Source organism: Hyperolius riggenbachi, chromosome 11, assembly GCF_040937935.1.
Source record: "Hyperolius riggenbachi isolate aHypRig1 chromosome 11, aHypRig1.pri, whole genome shotgun sequence".
Taxonomy (NCBI): domain Eukaryota; kingdom Metazoa; phylum Chordata; class Amphibia; order Anura; family Hyperoliidae; genus Hyperolius; species Hyperolius riggenbachi.
This window is the reverse complement of record NC_090656.1, coordinates 208,067,457-208,090,275: the sequence shown is the minus strand read 5'-3', so window position 1 is coordinate 208,090,275 and position 22,819 is coordinate 208,067,457. Positions and strand designations below refer to the sequence as shown.

Genomic DNA, 22,819 nt, shown 5'->3' with positions numbered 1-22,819 from the left:
ATGCCTGATGGACGTTCGCTGCATCCGCGGTGGGTCAGTGAATTCCATTATCCTGATAGCTTGGATTCTGCCATCACCATGTTGGTGACTGGTAGTATTCCTGCTCCTCTACTTTCTGGGAACGTAACTATAGGCTGCAGTTGCTATTAGTTACGTTCTTTCCTGTAGTCTTGCCTGTGTGGATGCTTTCTGGTGACTGGTTGTTAACCTGCTTGCTCTGCTTCTGTGGACGTGACTGTGAGCTGTGGTTGCTACTAGTTATGCTCCAATATATAGTCCTGTCTTGTATCTGTCTGAATGCTTGCTATCGCTAGGGCAGTGCTTAGTCTTGCTAGCGTTCTGTCTGTCTGTTCATTCTTTGTCTGGTTACTCACACCATAGGCAGCGCAATATCGCACTGCGCTGCCATTGTGTCTTATTTGTAGCGATATCGGAAGCTGCAGTTGCTCTGGACAGCCTGTGTAGCCTCTTCCATTATCCAGCTGCTTAGCTTTGTTGCGCTGGGTGGTCAAAGTATGCCCCCCTCAGCATTACAAGCACTTATGTCTTTTGTATCCTGTATTCCTTTCTATGAAACTATAAGCTAGATTGTGTGGAGTCTCCTTGTCTTCTGTCCTAGCCCTTTATGATGGGGTCACCACAGTCCCATTTTCGGTTCCTATTCTTTCTTAAATTCCTTCCTTGTCCTTCTATAATGCAACTAGAATCCTCGTGCCCTCTGTTCTAACCCTTCATTACCGAGTCATTTCTCATCTCGAGGATAGAAACGCTCATTCCTTACTCTCTAAAGCCACTCGGCACAATTTGCTACTGACCTGAGGAAACGGGGTCAACCTGCAAAATGCGTAGTCCTTCCTTTCATGCAATAAAAATATATTTTCTATCAGTTAGTATACGACTGCTCATTCACCTAGGGAGGGAGGCCAACCTATTTCTCTCTATTTTAGTGTTTTTAATGTATTTTATTGTTCTGGGTGCCTGCTCCCGCCAGTGGTTTCTCATCTTTTTTCTCTGCAAACTGAATCGGAGGCTTTTCTCGACTCCGGTATCGATTTAAATGTAATTATGTTTTTGTTTTTTGTTTTTTTATCGTTCATCCTTTATTTTTTGCTGCATTGTACCAAAGGCTTTATAATATAAAATGATGATAATAGGACACCTGAAGAGTGAGCAATGCCTCTGCAGAGGTAAGGATCCCCACCATCCAGAAGTTCAAAACTCTAATAAATCTTCTCAAAAGTACATGATAGTGAAAATGCATCTTCATGCTAAAAGCATCATTTTGTACGCTCTGCCACTATAATGTATTTTAACAAGATTTAATAAAGATTTGAACATTTAGACGGTGCAGATCCTTATCCGATCAATTGAAGTACAAGATACCCCTGTGGCTCCAAAAGGTGGAACCTGCATGTCGGATTTCCCATTGGTGGAAACCTGATAAAAATTGAAGGTGTAGAGCAGGAATGTCAAGGATTTAACATTTATTGAACAGTCTCAAACTAAGTGGAGAGTAGCGCGGTGGAGCAGTTTAATATTTACCTTATCCAGCACTGCTCTGATCTTCCTTGCAGCCACACGTGCTATGCTGCATACCTCAGGCTCCTGAGGCATGTCACGTGATCCAGAGAAGGAGGTGTGGGAGTACAGAGCATGTGACTTCCAGGTAAATATTACACTGCTCTGCTGTGCTTCCTTGCTATGTGGGAGATGGTGTTAGGGTGAAGGTGTGCGTGTGTTTTACTAGCCACATGGGGGATTGAGAGGCTTGGATCCCCAAAGCTGACCCCATGCTAATTTTGTGTGTGTGTGTGTGTGTGTGTGTGGGGGGGGGGGGGGGGGGGCTAATGCTGCAACCCAGCTGAAATTGACAATGTTTCAGTCAGAATCACAGTCACCAGTGTGCTCCTCTAGATAGGAGAGCAGTGTGCTGTTGTTCTTTTATATTGCTTACAATGATGCACATTTCAAGCTCTCAAGGGCCACATAAAGTGGCAAGGAGGACCGCATTCAGCACGCAGGCCTTGCGTTTGACATGTCTTCGGACAAATAAAGGCGCCTGGAAATGTGGGTGCCCACTAAAGGCCGATAGTAGAATATTGGTATTAAATACAGATATTTTACTATGGCCAAACCTAACCCTACTGTCACACAGAACCCTCTCCCTGATGCCTAACCTTTCAACCCCTCCCCTGCATAAACTACCTACCTAACGCCTCACCCTTAACACCCCCCCCCCCCCCCGCACACACTACCTACCTAATGTCCTAACCTAAACTCGCCCTTCCTGCACACAAACTATCCACCTAATGCTTAGACCTCAACTCCAACCCCTCTCCTACACATACTTCCTACACCAAAACTGCCCCCCCCCCTTTCCTGCACACACTACCTATCTAATGTCCTAACCTAAACTTCCCCTTCCCCTGCGCAAACTACCCACCTAATGCCTAAACCGAAACTCCAACCCCCCTCCCGCACATACTTCCTACCTAATGCCTAAACCAAAGCTGTCCCCCCGCACACACTACCTACCTAAAGCCTAACCCGTAACCAAAACTCCCACACCCTACCCTACCTACCTACCTAATGCCTTAACTTAAACTCCCCTCTCCCCCCGCACAAACTACCCACCTAATGCACATCTGTGAAGAGAGCCCCCCCCTGGAAATTCTTGGGCGCCGCTGTAGGCTGTACCAGCGCCTGCTATTTACAGGGTGCCCAAATACCGACACCCAACTAGTCTACTTGCCGCATGTGCCCTTTTTTTTACTGTTTCCATGTTTTACACTTGTGGTGTAGAGGAAGGTGGCGCCTAAATTGGATGAGTGCTCGCCTTGTGCTGATGTTGCCTTCGGTTTTGGATCTTCGTGGCCCATATGCAATTAACTTTTTCTCCTGAGTTATCTCTTAGGAGATACTTTTCCATGTTCTATATGAAATAACTTTTTAGCATTTTCCAATTGAAAAACATATAAAAAGCAGGTGAAAAAGTGCTCTCCAAATTATTTTGAGCATCTTCTTGCTTGCTGGTGGTTTTAGAGGTATTTTAAGTATAAGTTTCAAAATATCACCTAGAAGAAAAAATAATGTGAAAAAATTAATTGCATATGGGCCCATAGGTGATCTGTAAAGGAACTGCTGAGTCAGAAGATATGTGTTTATTACAAACAAGTTACCGGTTGGTAATGGCATACCTCCCAACTTTTTGAGATGAGAAAGAGGGACACTTAAGCCACACCCCTGATTACGCCCCCGGCACACCCCTAGTCACGCATACCATAAAGATTTAATGAGAAAAATATGTTGTTTTATAATTCAAACCACTCTGGTCCTTTCTATCCTGGCTCATTTTCCTTCATATTAACATTTTAAAATTAGTAATAAATAGATTTAAAGAAAGAGAATAAAGTTTAGAGTCAATCAAACACATTTGTTTAGTAGATAAACATATATATATATTTACATACAAAGAGGGACAAAGTCCTGAAAGAGGGACAAATGAGGAAGACAGAGGGACAGGGCTCCCAAATCAGAATCAATTTTTATTTCTTTTATAACTGAGTTTTGCACCTACAAGGAATTTGTCTTGTCAGTTGCTTAACAAACACAAACAAAAACAATGCAAGGACAGACAGTGTGTATATTAAGTCAAGGACATTATGCAAGTATAGTGGCAGTAAGCAATGTGAGAATTGTTAATTTACAATTCTGTGCTGATTACAATCAAGTCCTAGCAGCTCTAGCGTGGTTCAGCATTAAGTATGGCTACCGCTTGAGGAAAAGAGCTGTTCCTGTGTCTGGAGGTTTTTGTAGCGATTGACCGGAATCTTACTCCTAAAGGCATGCGCTGGAAGATGGAGTGAGTTGGGTGAGAGGGGTCAGAGGCAATTTTGGATGCTCTCTTTCTGCACCTGCTAGCGTAAAGATCCTGCAGGGAAGGTAAGCTACAGCCAATTATCCTTTCCGCTGTTCGGATGATGCGCTGCAGCCTCCCCTTTTCTAATGCTGAGCAGGAGCCGAACCATACAGTCATAGATGATGTTATGGTGGATTCGATGATTGCAGTGTAGAACTGCACCATTAAATTTTGAGGTAGGCCAAACTTTTTCAGCTGCCGTAGATGGTACATCGATTGTGCTTTCTTGACAATAGTGGCAGTGTTGTTATCCCATTTTAGGTTGTGTGAGATTGTGGACCCAAGAAACTTGAATGACTCTACCTGGGTTATTGTGGATCCATTTATGGTTAAGGGGAGGTGCTGGGGGGGAGATCTCCTAAAGTCTATTATCATCTCCATGGATTTGAGAGCGTTTAGTTCCAAGTTGTTGCTGATGCACCAGGAGGAAAGCTTTCCCACTACATGTCTGTATGCAGACTCATCCCCGTTTTATATGAGACCAACTACTGTTGTGTCATCTGCAAACTTCAGAACCTTAACAGATGGATCTGTGGAGATGCAGTCATTGGTGTACAGTGAGTAGAGCAGTGGGGAAAGCACACAGCCCTGGGGTGCACCAGTACTGACTGTCAGAGAGCTTGATGTGAGTTTACCAAGTCTAACATGCTGTCTCCTGTCGGTTAAGAAGTTGGTTATCCCTTTGCAGATGGATTCAGGTATGTGTAGCTCGGAGAGCTTGCTGTGCAGCAGTGTTGGAATTATGGTATTAAATGCAGAGCTGAAATCTATATAAATAAAATCCTGGTGTAGGTTCCTGGGGTGTCTAGATGCTGTAGTACATAATGCATACACGTTAACGGCATCATCTGCGGATCTATTAGGCCTGTAGGCAAATTGCATAGAGTCCAGCAGGGGATCTGTGATAGATTTCAGATAAGCCATTATCAGTTTTTCGAATGCTTTCATGACCAATGATGTCAGGGCAACAGGCCTGTAATCATTTAAACATGTAGAATTTAGATTTTTTTGGAATTGGTACAATGGTTGAGCTTTTAAAACAGACAGGGACAATTGAGAGTTCCAGAGATGCTTTGAATATGTCTGTTAATACAGGCGCTAATTGATCGACACAGAGTTTCAAGCATTTTGCAGAGACAGTGTCTGGCCCCATTGCTTTCCTAGTGTTTTGTCTTTTGAAGAGTCTGTTTACATCTGATTGGCATATTGGTAGAGCATGCACATCTCAGGATAGGTTAGCAGATTGTGTCTGGCCTCCTGTGTTGTGTAGATGCTGAGGCACTGCAGGGGGTGGAGACATTGGCTGGCTGGAAGAGTGCTCAGTTTGCCTGTTGCAGAGATGCAAATTATGCAAATGTACTTGGTGTGTTTGGCTTTTGTTGGTAGTGTCAAACCTGCAATAAAATGTATTCAGTTCATTTGCAAGCTGCAGGTTGTGTAGTGAATGTGGAGATTTCTTCCTGTAGTTGGTAATTTCATGTCGAGATATCCATATTGTGGACGAGTCGGCGTTGGAACATTTTTCCTCAAGTTTTTTAGAATAATCTTTTTTTGCATCAGTAATGGCTCTCTGCACTTTGTATTTCGCAGCTTTGTAGAGGACTTTATTGCCTGTACGATATGCCCTTTCTTTATGTGATATAAACCAGGGTTTATCGTTATTGTACCTGGTGCACTTTTTTGTGGGGATGCAGGACTCTTCACAAAAGGTAATATATGATGTCACAGCGTCAGTGTATGCATTTAGGTCACTGGTGGATTCCTTAAATATATTCCAGTCTGTCAAATCAAAGCAGCTCTGTAGTTTTTCTACAGCTTCACTCGTCCATTTCTTAACTGTGGTCACTACAGGTTTGGCAGTTTTTAGTTGTATGTATGTTGGGATAAGCTGTACAACAGCATGATCCGAGTTCACCAAAGCTGCCCTGCTGACATAGGGCAGCTTAGTCGTAGTGTAACAGTGATCAAGTGTCTTACCTTCTCTAGTAGGAACTGTCCCACCAAAAGAGGGACAGTTAGGAGCTATGTAATTGTTAATCCATTACCATAAAAACTTGAACCCCTCATCTTGCATCTGATAATCATGGAGGATATCATTTTGCCATTTCTTGTCTTATGTATTTCATATAATAGAAGCACTGAGGTAGAGGTGAGACAGCTGTTGTGTTCAGTAGTCACAGATGCAGAATAACTGAAATTAGGTCTATTTACTGGATTCACCAGCCCTCTACATAAACAGTGGCTTTTCTCTGTGTCTCCAGCTAGGGAATCAGGAACCAACAACCCACAGCAGTCTAGATAATGCTATGAATTAAACACACACAACAGTGCCATCTACAGGCCAGATGCATGAACATCACAGCAACTAATGTCATCTCTCCATAATCCTTTTCAGGAAAACTGACCGAAAACATTGAAGAGTTTGTAAACAGTTGGAGGGAAGATCTACCCCATAAATCCGCAGCACAACAGCCGACACCATTCCTGTACGAGCCAGCATGTGCCAGGTCCAGTCTGGATGTGAAGCAGGTACATCAGGTTGCTAGGACAGGTGTAGTCATACATCAGCCTGGATTATGGTCGGAATGGTGGGGGAAGTAGTCTGGAAGGGCATTTCCATGCATTGACCTTCACCTTTCTCTCTAGACGTCTCAGTCTCTTTGTTCTGCACTGCTTAACCACCCGTTCCTCAGCTGCCACGACTTGGTGAGTCCGTTCCCCTTCATGGCAAGCTGTGTATCTGACCTCTGCATGTAAGTATCATTAGCATAGTGGGCTGCTTTTACCTGTCACTGAGCTCTGTGCTGGAGGGTGCAATGTGTGGTGATAGTGAGCTCTCTGCAGGAGGTTGCAGTGTTTGCTGATAGTGAGCTCTGTGCAGGAGGGTGAAGTGTCTGCTGATAGTGAGCTCTGCGCAGGAGGGTGCAGTGTTTGCTGATAGTGAGCTCTGTGCAGGAGGGTGCAGTGTTTGCTGATAGTGAGCTCTGTGCAGGAGGGTGCAGTGTCTGCTGATAGGGAGCTCTGTGCAGGAGGGTGCAGTGTCTGCTGATAGGGAGCTCTGTGCTGGAGGGTGCAGTGTTTGCTGATAGTGAGCTCTGTGCAGGAGGGTGAAGTGTCTGCTGATAGTGAGCTCTGCGCAGGAGGGTGCAGTGTCTGCTGATAGTGAGCTGTATGCAGGAGGGTGCAGTGTCTGCTGATAGTAAGCTCTGTGCAGGAGGGTGCAGTGTCTGCTGATAGTGAGCTGTATGCAGGAGGGTGAAGTGTCTGCTGATAGTGAGCTCTGCGCAGGAGGGTGCAGTGTCTGCTGATAGTGAGCTCTGTGCAGGAGGGTGCAGTATTTGCTGATAGTGAGCTCTCTGCAGGAGGTTGCAGTGTTTGCTTATAGGGAGCTCTGTGGAGGAGGGTGCAGTGTCTGCTGATAGTGAGCTCTCTGCTGGAGGTTGCAGTGTTTGCTGATAGGGAGCTCTGTGCAGGAGGGTGCAGTGTCTGCTGATAGTGAGCTCTGTGCAGGATGGTGCAGTGTTTGCTGATAGGGAGCTCTGTGGAGGAGGGTGCAGTGTCTGCTGATAGTGAGCTGTATGCAGGAGGGTGCAGTGTCTGCTGATAGTGAGCTCTGTGCAGGAGGGTGCAGTGTCTGCTGATAGTGAGCTCTGTGCAGGAGGGTGCAGTGTCTGCTGATAGTGAGCTCTCTGCAGGAGGTTGCAGTGTTTGCTTATAGGGAGCTCTGTGGAGGAGGGTGCAGTGTTTGCTGATAGGGAGCTCTGTGCAGGAGGGTGCAGTGTTTGCTGATAGTGAGCTGTATGCAGGAGGGTGCAGTGTCTGCTGATAGTGAGCTCTGTGCAGGAGGGTGCAGTGTTTGCTGATAGTGAGCTCTGTGCAGGAGGGTGCAGTGTCTGCTGATAGTGAGCTCTGTGCAGGAGGGTGCAGTGTCTGCTGATAGTGAGCTCTGTGCAGGATGGTGCAGTGTTTACTGATAGTGAGCTCTGTGCAGGAGGGTGCAGTGTTTGCTGATAGTGAGCTCTGTGCAGGAGGGTGCAGTGTCTGCTGATAGTGACCTGTATGCAGGAGGGTGAGGTGTCTGCTGATAGGGAGCTCTGTGCTGGAGGGTGCAGTGTTTGCTAATAGTGAGCTGTATGCAGGAGGGTGCAGTGTCTGCTGATAGGAAGCTCTGTGCAGGAGGGTGAAGTGTCTGCTGATGGTAAGGTGTATGCAGGAGGGTGCAGTGTTTACTGATAGTGAGCTCTGTGCAGGAGGGTGCAGTGTTTGCTGATAGTGACCTGTATGCAGTAGGGTGAGGTGTCTGCTGATAGGGAGCTCTGTGCTGGAAGGTGCAGTGTTTGCTGATAGGGAGCTCTGTGCAGGAGGGTGCAGTGTCTGCTGATAGGAAGCTCTGTGCTGGAGGGTGCAGTGTTTGCTGATAGGGAGCTCTGTGCAGGAGGGTGCAGTGTCTGCTGATAGTGAGCTCTGTGCAGGAGGGTGCAGTGTCTGCTGATAGTGAGCTCTGTGCAGGATGGTGCAGTGTTTGCTGATAGTGAGCTCTGTGCAGGAGGGTGCAGTGTTTGCTGATAGTGAGCTCTGTGCAGGAGGGTGCAGTGTCTGCTGATAGTGAGTTCTGTGCAGGAGGGTGCAGTGTCTGCTGATAGGGAGCTCTGTGCAGGAGGGTGCAGTGTCTGCTGATAGGGAGCTCTGTGCAGGAGGGTGCAGTATTTGCTGATAGTGAGCTATGTGCAGGAGGGTGCAGTGTTTGCTGATAGTGAGTTCTGTGCAGGAGGGTGCAGTGTCTGCTGATAGGGAGCTCTGTGCAGGAGGGTGCAGTGTCTGCTGATAGGGAGCTCTGTGCAGAAGGGTGCAGTATTTGCTGATAGTGAGCTATGTGCAGGAGGGTGCAGTGTTTGCTGATAGTGAGCTCTGAGTCTGTGCAGAAGGGTGCAGTGTTTGTTAATAGTGAGCTTTGTGTAGAAGGGGGCAGTATCTGCTAGTTTTGACATATGTGCAGGAGAGTGCAGTGTATGCTGGCAGTTCATTTTATGCAGGAGGGTGCAGTGTCTGCTGATAGGGAGCTCTGTGCAGGAGGGTGCAGTGTCTGCTAATGGTGAGGTGTATGCAGGAAGGTGCAGTGTTTGCTGATAGTGAGCTCTGTGCAGGAAGGTGTAGTATTTGTTGATAGTGAGCTCTATGCTGGAGGGTGCAGTGTTTTTTAATAGTGAGCCCTGTACAGAAGGGTGCAGTGTTTGTTGATAGTGAGCTCTGTGCAGAACACAGTATCTGCTAGTGTTGACATATGTGCAGGAGAGTGCAGTGTATGCTGGCAGTTAGTTTTATGCAGGAGGGTGCAGTGTCTGCAGATAGTGAGCTTTTGGCTGAAGGTCCAGAATCTGTTCAGAGTGAGCTGTGTTGAGGAGGCAAGTGTATGCTGAAAGTGAGCTCTGTGCAGGATGGTGCAGTCTCTGCTAGTTGTGTCATATATGTGCAAGAGGGTGCAGTATCTGCTGATAGTGAGCTGTATACATGAGAGTGCACTGTCTGCTGATAGTGAGCTGTATACATGAGGGTGCACTGTCTGCTGATAGTGAGATGTATACACGAGAGTGCACTGTCTGCTTATTGTGAGCTGTATATGTGAGAGTGCACTGTCTACTGATAGTGAGCTTTATACATGAGGGTGCACTGTCTGCTGATAGTGAGCTGTATACACGAGGGTGCGCTGCCTGCTGATAGTGAGCTGTATACATGAGGGTGCACTGTCTGCTGATAGTGAGCTGTATACACGAGGGTGCGCTGCCTGCTGATAGTGAGCTGTATACATGAGGGTGCACTGTCTGCTGATAGTGAGCTGTATACATGAGGGTGCACTGTCTGCTGATAGTGAGCTGCATATATGAGGGTGCACTGTCTGCTGATAGTGAGCTGTATACATGAGGGTGCACTGTCTGCTGATAGTGAGCTGCATATATGAGGGTGCGCTGTCTGCTGATAGTGAGCTCTGTGCAGGAGGGTGCAGTGTTTGCTGATAGTGAGCTCTGTGCAGGAGGGTGCAGTGTTTGCTGATAGTGAGCTGTATGCAGGAGGGTGCAGTGTCTGCTGATAGTGAGCTCTGTGCAGGAGGGTGCAGTGTTTGCTGATAGTGAGCTCTGTGCAGGAGGGTGCAGTGTCTGCTGATAGTGAGCTCTGTGCAGGAGGGTGCAGTGTCTGCTGATAGTGAGCTCTGTGCAGGATGGTGCATTGTTTGCTGATAGTGAGCTCTGTGCAGGAGGGTGCAGTGTTTGCTGATAGTGAGCTCTGTGCAGAAGACAGTATCTGCTAGTGTTGACATATGTGCAGGAGAGTGCAGTGTATGCTGGCAGTTAGTTTTATGCAGGAGGGTGCAGTGTCTGCAGATAGTGAGCTTTTGGCTGAAGGTCCAGAATCTGTTCAGAGTGAGCTGTGTTGAGGAGGCAAGTGTATGCTGAAAGTGAGCTCTGTGCAGGATGGTGCAGTCTCTGCTAGTTGTGTCATATATGTGCAAGAGGGTTCAGTATCTGCTGATAGTGAGCTGTATACATGAGAGTGCACTGTCTGCTGATGGTGAGCTGTATACATGAGGGTGCACTGTCAGCTGATAGTGAGATGTATACACGAGAGTGCACTGTCTGCTGATTGTGAGCTGTATATGTGAGAGTGCACTGTCTACTGATAGTGAGCTTTATACATGAGGGTGCACTGTCTGCTAATAGTGAGCTGTATACACGAGGGTGCGCTGCCTGCTGATAGTGAGCTGTATACATGAGGGTGCACTGTCTGCTAATAGTGAGCTGTATACACGAGGGTGCGCTGCCTGCTGATAGTGAGCTGTATACATGAGGGTGCACTGTCTGCTGATAGTGAGCTGTATACATGAGGGTGCACTGTCTGCTGATAGTGAGCTGCATATATGAGGGTGCGCTGTCTGCTGATAGTGAGCTCTGTGCAGGAGGGTGCAGTGTCTGCTGATAGTGAGCTCTGTGCAGGATGGTGCAGTGTTTGCTGATAGTGAGCTCTGTGCAGGAGGGTGCAGTGTTTGCTGATAGTGAGCTGTATGCAGGAGGGTGCAGTGTCTGCTGATAGTGAGCTCTGTGCAGGAGGGTGCAGTGTTTGCTGATAGTGAGCTCTGTGCAGGAGGGTGCAGTGTCTGCTGATAGTGAGCTCTGTGCAGGAGGGTGCAGTGTCTGCTGATAGTGAGCTCTGTGCAGGAGGGTGCAGTGTTTGCTGATAGTGAGCTCTGTGCAGGAGGGTGCAGTGTCTGCTGATAGGGAGCTCTGTGCAGGAGGGTGCAGTGTCTGCTGATAGGGAGCTCTGTGCTGGAGGGTGCAGTGTTTGCTGATAGTGAGCTGTATGCAGGAGGGTGCAGTGTCTGCTGATAGGAAGCTCTGTGCAGGAGGGTGAAGTGTCTGCTGATGGTAAGGTGTATGCAGGAGGGTGCAGTGTTTACTGATAGTGAGCTCTGTGCAGGAGGGTGCAGTGTTTGCTGATAGTGACCTGTATGCAGGAGGGTGAGGTGTCTGCTGATAGGGAGCTCTGTGCTGGAGGGTGCAGTGTTTGCTGATAGGGAGCTCTGTGCATGAGGGTGCAGTGTCTGCTGATAGGAAGCTCTGTGCTGGAGGGTGCAGTGTTTGCTGATAGGGAGCTCTGTGCAGGAGGGTGCAGTGTCTGCTGATAGTGAGCTCTGTGCAGGAGGGTGCAGTGTCTGCTGATAGTGAGCTCTGTGCAGGATGGTGCAGTGTTTGCTGATAGTGAGCTCTGTGCAGGAGGGTGCAGTGTTTGCTGATAGTGAGCTCTGTGCAGGAGGGTGCAGTGTCTGCTGATAGTGAGTTCTGTGCAGGAGGGTGCAGTGTCTGCTGATAGGGAGCTCTGTGCAGGAGGGTGCAGTGTCTGCTGATAGGGAGCTCTGTGCAGAAGGGTGCAGTATTTGCTGATAGTGAGCTATGTGCAGGAGGGTGCAGTGTTTGCTGATAGTGAGCTCTGAGTCTGTGCAGAAGGGTGCAGTGTTTGTTAATAGTGAGCTTTGTGTAGAAGGGGGCAGTATCTGCTAGTTTTGACATATGTTCAGGAGAGTGCAGTGTATGCTGGCAGTTCATTTTATGCAGGAGGGTGCAGTGTCTGCTGATAGGGAGCTCTGTGCAGGAGGGTGCAGTGTCTGCTAATGGTGAGGTGTATGCAGGAAGGTGCAGTGTTTGCTGATAGTGAGCTCTGTGCAGGAAGGTGTAGTATTTGTTGATAGTGAGCTCTATGCTGGAGGGTGCAGTGTTTTTTAATAGTGAGCCCTGTACAGAAGGGTGCAGTGTTTGTTGATAGTGAGCTCTGTGCAGAAGACAGTATCTGCTAGTGTTGACATATGTGCAGGAGAGTGCAGTGTATGCTGGCAGTTAGTTTTATGCAGGAGGGTGCAGTGTCTGCAGATAGTGAGCTTTTGGCTGAAGGTCCAGAATCTGTTCAGAGTGAGCTGTGTTGAGGAGGCAAGTGTATGCTGAAAGTGAGCTCTGTGCAGGATGGGGCAGTCTCTGCTAGTTGTGTCATATATGTGCAAGAGGGTGCAGTATCTGCTGATAGTGAGCTGTATACATGAGAGTGCACTGTCTGCTGATAGTGAGCTGTATACATGAGGGTGCACTGTCTGCTGATAGTGAGCTGTATACACGAGGGTGCACTGTCTGCTGATTGTGAGCTGTATATGTGAGAGTGCACTGTCTACTGATAGTGAGCTTTATACATGAGGGTGCACTGTCTGCTGATAGTGAGCTGTATACACGAGGGTGCGCTGCCTGCTGATAGTGAGCTGTATACATGAGGGTGCACTGTCTGCTGATAGTGAGCTGTATACACGAGGGTGCGCTGCCTGCTGATAGTGAGCTGTATACATGAGGGTGCACTGTCTGCTGATAGTGAGCTGTATACATGAGGGTGCACTGTCTGCTGATAGTGAGCTGCATATATGAGGGTGCACTGTCTGCTGATAGTGAGCTGTATACACGAGGGTGCGCTGCCTGCTGATAGTGAGCTGTATACATGAGGGTGCACTGTCTGCTGATAGTGAGCTGTATACATGAGGGTGCACTGTCTGCTGATAGTGAGCTGCATATATGAGGGTGCACTGTCTGCTGATAGTGAGCTGTATACATGAGGGTGCACTGTCTGCTGATAGTGAGCTGCATACATGAGGGTGCGCTGTCTGCTGATAGTGAGCTGTATACACATGGGTGCACTGTCGGCTGATAGTGAATTCTGTGCACCAGTGTCCACTGTAGTGTAGTGTCTGCCCATGCACCATACGGATTGTACCCTGTCCCCTCACAGATTGTACCCTGTCCCCTCTGCAGATGACTGGTAAGCTCAGAGCTTGGCACATTTGAGTTGTTCTGCATATTTCCTCTTTCCTCAGGTCGGATTGTGACATTGACACCTGGTGCCGAGCCCTGACGGAGTATGCCCGCTCCTGTTCTCACGCTGGTCACCCTCTCCATAGCTGGCGAGAGACATACAAGCAATGTGGTATGCCAGTTATGTCTGTATGATTGTAATGTTACCAGTCACTTATGACTAACAATAAGGAAAAGTGAGAATTAAAATAATTAAATAATTAAGAATGTTCCTGTGAATTACTTGTGCTGAATACCAATAAGTAGTAATACATTTCTGGAGACTTTCTTGTCTCTGGCTTCAGTGCCAGTATCTGGCAAATCGAGCGCATGTGACTTCTGTACAAATTGGTTGGGTTAGGGTTAGGCACCACCAGGGGGGTTAGGCACCACCAGGGGGGGGGGGGGGGGGTTAAGGTTAGGCACCACCAGGGGAGGTTAGGGTTAGGCACCACCGGTGGGGGGGGGGAGGGATTAGAGTTAGGCACCACCAGGGACGTTAGGGTTAAGCACCACCAGGGGGGTGGTTAGGGCTGGGCACCACCATGGGGGTGGTTAGGGTTGGGCACCACCGGGGGGGGGGGGGGAGTTAGGCACCACCAGGAGGGGGTTAGAGTTAGGCACCACCAGGGACGTTAGGGTTAAGCGCCACCAGGGGGGTGGTTAGGGTTGGGCACCACCATGGGGGTGGTTAGGGTTGGGCACCACCGGGAGGGGGGGGGGGTTAGGCACCACCAGGTAGGGGTTAGAGTTAGGCACCACCATGGGGGGTTAGAGTTAGGCACCACCAGGGTAGGTTAGAGTTAGGCACCACCAGAGGGTTAGGGTTGGGCACCAGCAGGGGGGGTTAGGGACCACCAGGGGGGTTAGGGTTAGGTACCACCAGAAGGGGGCTAGAGTTAGGCATCACCTGGGGTGGTTAGGGTTAGGCACCAGCAGGGGAGGTTAGAACTAGGCACCACCAGGGGGGTTTAGATTTTGGCACCACCGGGGGGGGGGGGGGTTGAAGTTAGGCACTGGCAGGAGGGGTTAGGCAACACCAGGGGGGGTTAGGGTTAGGCACCACCGGGGGGGGGGGGGATAGAGTTAGGCACCACCAGGGAGAGTTAGGGTTAGTTACCACTGGGGGGGGTTAGGCACCACCAGGGGGGTGGTTAGGGTTAGGTACCAACCAGGGGGGGCTAGGTACCACCGCCCAATTTTCCATGGCGCCCCGAAATTCATGTACACAATGCAGGGGGTGCAGTCAGGGTCCACAGGGATGGATCTTGGAGTCCCATTTGTATAGCTGTTTCTAGAGCCCTAAATGCCCACATAGGCCTAGTGCACACCAGAGCGTTTCCGCTGCGGTTTGCGATCCGCTTGCGGGAGCGGATCCGCTTGGGTAATGTATTTCAATGGGCTGGTGCACACCAGAGCGGGAGGCGTTTTGCAGAAACGCATACTCCCGGGCTGCAGCAGATTTTGGATTGCGGATGCGTTTCTGCCTCAATGTTAAGTATAGGAAAACCGCAAACCGCTCTGAAAAACGGCACTTCAGAGCGGTTTGCCAGGCGTTTTTTGTTACAGTAGCTGTTCAGTAACAATACATGATATCTACTACACCAAAAACGCTACACAAAACCGCAAAACGCTAGCTGAAACGCTGCAGAAAAATAAGAAAAAGCGTTTCAAAATCTGCTAGCATTTTGCGGATCTGCTAGCGGTTTTTGGTGTGCACTGGGCCATAGTGCTAGATTGCTAATTCTTCTATATGTATTGATTAAAGCACCTGATCTTTTCACAGCGGTACCGTGTGATGCTGATCTTGTGTACAATGAGTGTATTGCCTGCTGTCCCAACTCCTGCCAGCAGAGGAAGCAGTGCATCGACAGCGAGATCTCCTGCGTAGATGGCTGTTACTGCTCGGAAGGTGACCCCTCTTTTCCATTTTGTGTGTTAGTGTGTTTAGGGATGGCCAGAATTGCTGAATTCACCTACATTTTCTGAATGTCATTTAGTGCCAGCATATTTAAAGGACATCCGAGGTGACATGTGACATGATGAGACAGACATCTGTATGTACAGTGCCAAGCACACAAATCACTATGCAGTGTCCCTTTTTTTCTCTGCCTGAAAGCGGTAAACATCAGGGGCTTGATTCACTAAGACAAATAGCATGCCTTATCCGAGTTAACACTACTTATCAGAGATAACACTCCTTGTGGTTGATTCACAAAGCTGTGCTAACCCGTAGCACGTCCGCGCTATAAAGCTATAACAAACGTTTGCGTGAAGCATAGCCGCGCTACAAGTTAGCACGGCTTTATGAATCAAAGTTACCATGCCTTATCAGAGTAGCATAGCAAGCGATACGAATCCTGTCAGTAAATGGCTACTGAGAGCAGGAACGAGATAAAAAGGGTCAATTGCTTATAGATTTGAGCTCTGGCATACTTCAATTAAGGTGTCATGGAGCAGAGACAATGAAACAGGAAAGACTAGATTTAAATATACAGTATTACAGGTGCAACTGCACCACACCCGATATCCTTGTTAGCTGTATTTTCCGGGGCTGACAGCGCTGGATTGCTGAGGCTTAAAGGAAAACTGTAGTTAGAGGTATATGGAGGCTGCCATATTGATTTCCTTTTAAGCAACACCAGTTGCCTGGCAGCTCTGCTGAGCTATCTGCCTGCAGTAGTGGCTGAATCACACCAGAAACAAGCATGCAGCTAATCTTGTCAGATCTGACAAAAATGTCAGAAACACCTGATCTGCTGTATGCTTGTTCAGGGTCTATGGCTAAAAGTATTAGAGGCAGAGGATCAGCAGGAAAGCCAGGCAACTGGTATTGCTTAAAAGAAAAACAATATGGCACCCTCCATATACCTCTCACTACAGTTCTCCTTTAAGAGGATGGAGGAAGCCTCATTAGGATCCAGGATTTTTTTTGGTTACAGTGTCTCCTTAACCTTATGCTTAATATGAAAATATAGTTAGTGTGAATTGTAAAAAAAAATATGTTCACAATAGGTTATAATTTAAATTAGAATTTTTTTTCACATAAAATCTTTGCGTTTTTGGATATAGTTTGGATATAGTTTGGATATAGTCCCTGCACATGCACAGTAGACATTTTTTTTCACAATAAGCGCAAAAAACAAACAAAAAAAAATTAGTTTCTACATAAATGAATGTAATTTTACATAACTTCTGGAATTTAGATGTCAGAATTCAGTGACTTGTAAAATTCTGGTGTGAAAGCCAAAATGTAGAATTCTGTGAACTGCATAGTCTCATCTCTTTGTGGGTGGATCTGCGTGTACATACAGTACATAGTGATGGTCAATGAGATGCAAATCATTTCAAGTTGATGCAGCATTATGTACATTTTGTATGCAAATTTATGCACCTTGAACATGAACCAATCAAATACTGCTGAGATAATATTTGATTGGTACATTTTTAAGCTGCATACATTTGTATAGAAACATTGCATAATTCTGCATCAACTTGAAATAATTTGTACCTTATTGTCCATCCCTATATTTACATAAAACCTTATTTTATAAACTCCATTCTATGTCTCCTGTACAGGTATGATCTATGAAAATGGCAGCTGTGTCCATCCCTCTGAATGCCCCTGTGATTTCCATGGCATCCCTTACCCTGCTGCCTCCGTAGTCCGGGAACAGTGTAACAACTGGTCAGTGTCTAGTCCTGCTCTTGATGTGTAATTTTGTCCCAGCTTTCCCCAGCAGATACTACAGACATGTGTGTGGATTGTTACCCGGCAGACCAGTTATCTAGCAAAGTGTAGGTGGTGGCAGTCTACCCTGTAAATTGGCACTGTGGGCATCATCCTTGACAGCTGGCAGGAAGCATGAGATTAATGCTTCAAATGTTAGTGGCAAGTGTAATCCTTTAAAGTGGGATTATACTCCCAAAACGAAAATTAAATTAATTTTATGTAACTACTCTTAGTTACATAAAAGAACATTTGAAAGAATTCCCAAGTATTCCCTGTAGGTAAAATTATTTCCTTCCACTGCTGAGACCAGTAGAAGCTGGATTGTCTCTTGTCGTTGGCAAAGGCAAGAATCTACCTGTGCCTGTGTATTCAGTTGTCTCCCCTCCTGCTGAATAGACACATCTCCCTGGCAACTACTGAGAAACTTCAGCAGAAAAGGTAGGGTGGCAGAGTGGAGACATAGGCACAGGGAGATTCTTGCCTTTGCCAATGACTAGAGATAAGCAAGCCTCCACTGCTCTCTGCAATGAAAATAAACATAAACAAATTTACTTTTAAATGCTTTCAAGTTTTCTTTTACGTGACTAAGAGTAGTTACTGAAATTGTATTTTTAAAAGTATAATCCCAAATGTGTCCTAACATAATTTTTAAATAGGGAATGATTCACAATCTCTGCACCCAATTGACACTTATATGAGCTGCAGATTTAAAGGGACTCCGAGGAGTGCCCAAATTTAAAAGAATGCACTTACCTGGGACTTCTTCCAGCTCACCGTAGGCGGCGAGGTCCCACGGCATCCTCCTGGCTCCTCTCCTCCTTCGTGTCCCCCCCCCCCGTTATCGGCGACACCCGGGCCCAGTGTCGGCCGGCTCTTCCTGGTTAATGACGCAATGTGTCATCACGCCGCCCACTTCGCGTCATCACGCCGGCCGGCGTGACAGGTCTGTGCATGCGAGACAAGGGTAGCCCCTTCCTTGTCAAGAAAGTAAATGATAAACAGTTTTTCTTAATCTGCGCTTCAACCTCAATAGTTATAGTAATAATCCAATACAAATCTTTGCATATGAACAAATGAACATTTATTCAAATAGCATAAAAACATACTTTCCCTGGTGCTGTTATATACACAACATCTGTAAGGCGCTGCAGGGTCGTCACACCCAGCTTACAAATCTCATGCACACAAAAACATGCATACAGAAAAAGGGGGACAAGGTTGTGTTCAAAAATAAAAATATAAAAGTAAAAGTAAAAAGGTAAATGGCAAAATAAGACCCAAAAATAATTGAAGGTTTCAAAGTTTCCTTAGTCTAAAGTGCTATAGTTGGGTGCAATATACTTGCAATCTTCTTCGGTGCAAACAAATTGATACAACCAGAGCCTGATGCACTATGGCTCGTTTGCAATGATAATAAGTAACTTAATTGTATGTGAGTACTCATGCAAATAATGGCATAGTTCATGCAGTAAATATGGCTTGAAAACCTCAGGTAGTCGGGCAGTCTGTGCTGCTGATTCACTCACGTAACCTTGGACGACTTGAGCGGAGGCTGCTAGATCCCCGATAGACACTCCACTGGTAAGGGCAAGGTGTAAAAGACTCCTTTAGTGGTGCAAGATGGATCAATCGGTTGGACTGTGAGAGTGCTGCGCGCCCGTTCTCACCGCTGCACGGCTTGGATCTCAGGGAACTTCCTTGTCGTGACGTCACTTGCAGTCTGTCGCTTACATGTTTCAGGAGGTCCGCCTCCCTTCAACAGAGCATCGCCATTTACCTTTTTACTCTTACTTTTATATTCTCATTTTTATTTTTGGACACAACCTTGTCCCACTTTTTTCTGTATGCATGTTTTTGTGTGCATGAGATTTGTAAGCTGGGTGTGACGACGCTGCAGCGCCTTACAGATGTTGTGTATACAGCACCAGGGAAAGTATGTTTTTATGCTATTTTAATAAATGTTAATTTGTTCATATGCTAACATAATTTTTGTTTGGTACATTATTATAATTTATTGGATTTTATATAGCGCCAACATATTATGCAGTGTTTTGCAATAAATAAGGTTAGACAAGACAAGACAAATAACATTTATATTGCGCTTTTCTCCTTGCGGACTCAAAGCGCCAGAGCCAGGGGCGTAGCAATAGGGGTTGCAGAGGTAGCGACTGCATCGGGGCCCTTGGGCCAGAGGGGCCCCGAAGGGCCCTGCCTCAATTACAGTATTAGCTCTCTGTTGGTCCTGTGCTCAGAATAATCACTTCTATAGATACATTGAATAGTGGTAATCATTAACAAACTCCTCCCCATCCCCTTCTTGCACCTCTGACACTGTAGTTGCCATTGGCAGGTTTGGTGCACCATATCAATTGTTATGTATAGAGTGCTTGGGGGGCCCTAATGTAAAACTTGCATCGGGGCCCATAGCTCCTTAGCTATGCCACTGGCCAGAGCAGAGCAGCAGCCACTAGGGCGCGCTCTATTGGCAGTAGCAGTGTAAGGGAGACTTGCCAAAGGTCTCCTACTGAATTAGTGCTGGCTTACTGAACAGGCAGAGCCGAGATTCGAACCCTGGTCTCCTGTGTCAGAGGCAGAGCCCTTAACCATTACACCATCAGCCAACTGCAATGATAATAGTAATTACAGACAACACATTACAGGTAATAAGCAGTAAGACACACAATGCCAGATCATGCACTGGAGTCCACATATAAGTGTAATTTGATCCACAGTGTAATTTGATCTCTCAGCTGTGTCAGCACAGAAATTCAGCAGTCCACTCCTCGGCAGGTAATTTGTAAACACAGGATGTTAACCCTTTGTCTGCTTCCATGAAAGCAGGAAGTAGACACACTGCAGATTTATTGCAGAATTTGTATCATCTGTAACAAAGGATTGTTTTTATTTAAAGGTCATTATGCTGTTGCTGATCTTTTAGAGAAGAGAGGAAGTTCTAAGTTCAGGTCCGCTTTAAAGAGTAGAGTGCTGGTCATTTGGAACTTGCATTTGTTTACTTTGGGACAATTATTTCTACACCCCAGGGATGCTTCTCTCCACAGATGTGATTGGTTGGGGGAAGAAGGTGGGGGCGGGGCATAGTCCTTTCCACATCTTCAACCCTATAAAACTGCTGTATTTACTGTGTAGTTTGTTCTGACATTGGACATTTGTACTACTTCAGGTTGTGCTCCCAGCGCCCAGATAAATGATACTGCTCATTTGGTAGAAGTTGTATTTTCCCCCTATTTTGATATATACAGCAGAGGCCGTTCCATGTCATTTTCTTTCTATTCCTTCACTTATTTTGTAAATATATTTTGCCATAAATAACTCAGTGTGTGCGCCACCACATTTGGAATATTATATGTTAAATGAATAAGTTGGCTTTTTGTGTACTTTGAAAGAATTCACAACCTACAGAGGGATAGTTGTGCTGGCGGCTAATCTGTGTGAGACTGCATTGTGTGGCTGCGGACTCACTTTCTCTGTATTTGCCAGTGGGTGACTGACAGAGAATACAACGGACACTGCTTTTGTAGGAAGACTTTTGTCAGTTGGTGGAAGCTTATTTCACCTGTTGAAGGCAGGGGCAGTATTTGTGTGTGTGCACTATACACTGTATACTGTGGACATGGTGTGTGTACACTATACACTGTATACTGTGGACATGGTGTGTGTACACTATACACTGTATACTGTGGACATTGTGTGTGTACACTATACACTGTATACTGTGGACATTGTGTGTGTACACTATACACTGTATACTGTGGACATTGTGTGTGTACACTATACACTGTATACTGTGGACATGGTGTGTGTACACTATACACTGTATACTGTGGACATGGTGTGTGTACACTATACACTGTATACTGTGGACATTGTGTGTGTACACTATACACTGTATACTGTTGACATGGTGTGTGTACACTATACACTGTATACTGTGGACATTGTGTGTGTACACTATACACTGTATACTGTTGACATAGTGTGTGTACACTATACACTGTATACTGTGGACATTGTGTGTGTAAACTATACACTGTATACTGTGGACATGGTGTGTGTACACTATACACTGTATACTGTGGGAATGGTGTGTGTACACTATACACTGTATACTGTGGGCATGGTGTGTGTACACTATACACTGTATACTGTTGACATGGTGTGTGTACACTATACACTGTATACTGTGGACATTGTGTGTGTACACTATACACTGTATACTGTGGGCATTGTGTGTGTACACTATACACTGTATACTGTGGACATGGTGTGTGTACACTGTACACTGTATACTGTGGGCATGGTGTGTGTACACTGTACACTGTATACTGTGGGCATGGTGTGTGTACACTGTACACTGTATACTGTGGGCATGGTGTGTGTACACTATACACTGTATACTGTGGACATGGTGTGTGTACACTATACACTGTATACTGTGGACATGGTGTGTGTACACTGTATACTGTGGGCATGGTGTGTGTACACTATACACTGTATACTGTTGACATGGTGTGTGTACACTATACACTGTATACTGTGGACATTGTGTGTGTACACTATACACTGTATACTGTTGACATAGTGTGTGTACACTATACACTGTATACTGTGGACATGGTGTGTGTACACTATACACTGTATACTGTGGACATGGTGTGTGTACACTGTACACTGTATACTGTGGGCATGGTGTGTGTACACTATACACTGTATACTGTGGACATGGTGTGTGTACACTATACACTGTATACTGTGGACATGGTGTGTGTACACTGTACACTGTATACTGTGGGCATGGTGTGTGTACACTATACACTGTATACTGTTGACATGGTGTGTGTACACTATACACTGTATACTGTGGACATTGTGTGTGTACACTATACACTGTATACTGTTGACATAGTGTGTGTACACTATACACTGTATACTGTGGACATTGTGTGTGTACACTATACACTGTATACTGTTGACATAGTGTGTGTAAACTATACACTGTATACTGTGGACATGGTGTGTGTACACTATACACTGTATACTGTGGGAATGGTGTGTGTACACTATACACTGTATACTGTGGGCATGGTGTGTGTACACTATACACTGTATACTGTTGACATGGTGTGTGTACACTATACACTGTATACTGTGGACATGGTGTGTGTACACTATACACTGTATACTGTGGGCATGGTGTGTGTACACTATACACTGTATACTGTGGGCATGGTGTGTGTACACTATACACTGTATACTGTGGGCATGGTGTGTGTACACTATACACTGTATACTGTGGGCATGGTGTGTGTACACTATACACTGTATACTGTGGGCATGGTGTGTGTACACTATACACTGTATACTGTGGGCATGGTGTGTGTACACTATACACTGTATACTGTGGGCATGGTGTGTGTACACTATACACTGTATACTGTGGGCATGGTGTGTGTACACTATACACTGTATACTGTGGGCATGGTGTGTGTACACTATACACTGTATACTGTGGGCATGGTGTTTGTACACTATACACTGTATACTGTGGGCATGGTGTGTGTACACTATACACTGTATACTGTGGGCATGGTGTGTGTACACTATACACTGTATACTGTGGGCATGGTGTGTGTACACTATACACTGTATACTGTGGGCATGGTGTGTGTACACTATACACTGTATACTGTGGGCATGGTGTGTGTACACTATACACTGTATACTGTGGGCATGGTGTGTGTACACTATACACTGTATACTGTGGGCATGGTGTGTGTA

At 46.3% G+C, this 22,819-nt stretch overlaps 1 protein-coding gene across 1 annotated transcript in view; it reads left to right on the top strand.

Moving 5' to 3' along the window:
• LOC137537950 (mucin-2-like) overlaps window positions 1-22,819 on the top strand; it is a 343,213-nt gene that overhangs the window by 52,674 nt on the left and 267,720 nt on the right. The window contains exons 10-14 of the mRNA XM_068259877.1: window positions 6,315-6,448; window positions 6,566-6,672; window positions 13,314-13,423; window positions 15,077-15,202; window positions 16,870-16,978. Of these exons, the coding sequence (XP_068115978.1) occupies window positions 6,315-6,448; window positions 6,566-6,672; window positions 13,314-13,423; window positions 15,077-15,202; window positions 16,870-16,978 (586 nt within the window). The remainder of the gene's footprint in view (window positions 1-6,314; window positions 6,449-6,565; window positions 6,673-13,313; window positions 13,424-15,076; window positions 15,203-16,869; window positions 16,979-22,819) is intronic.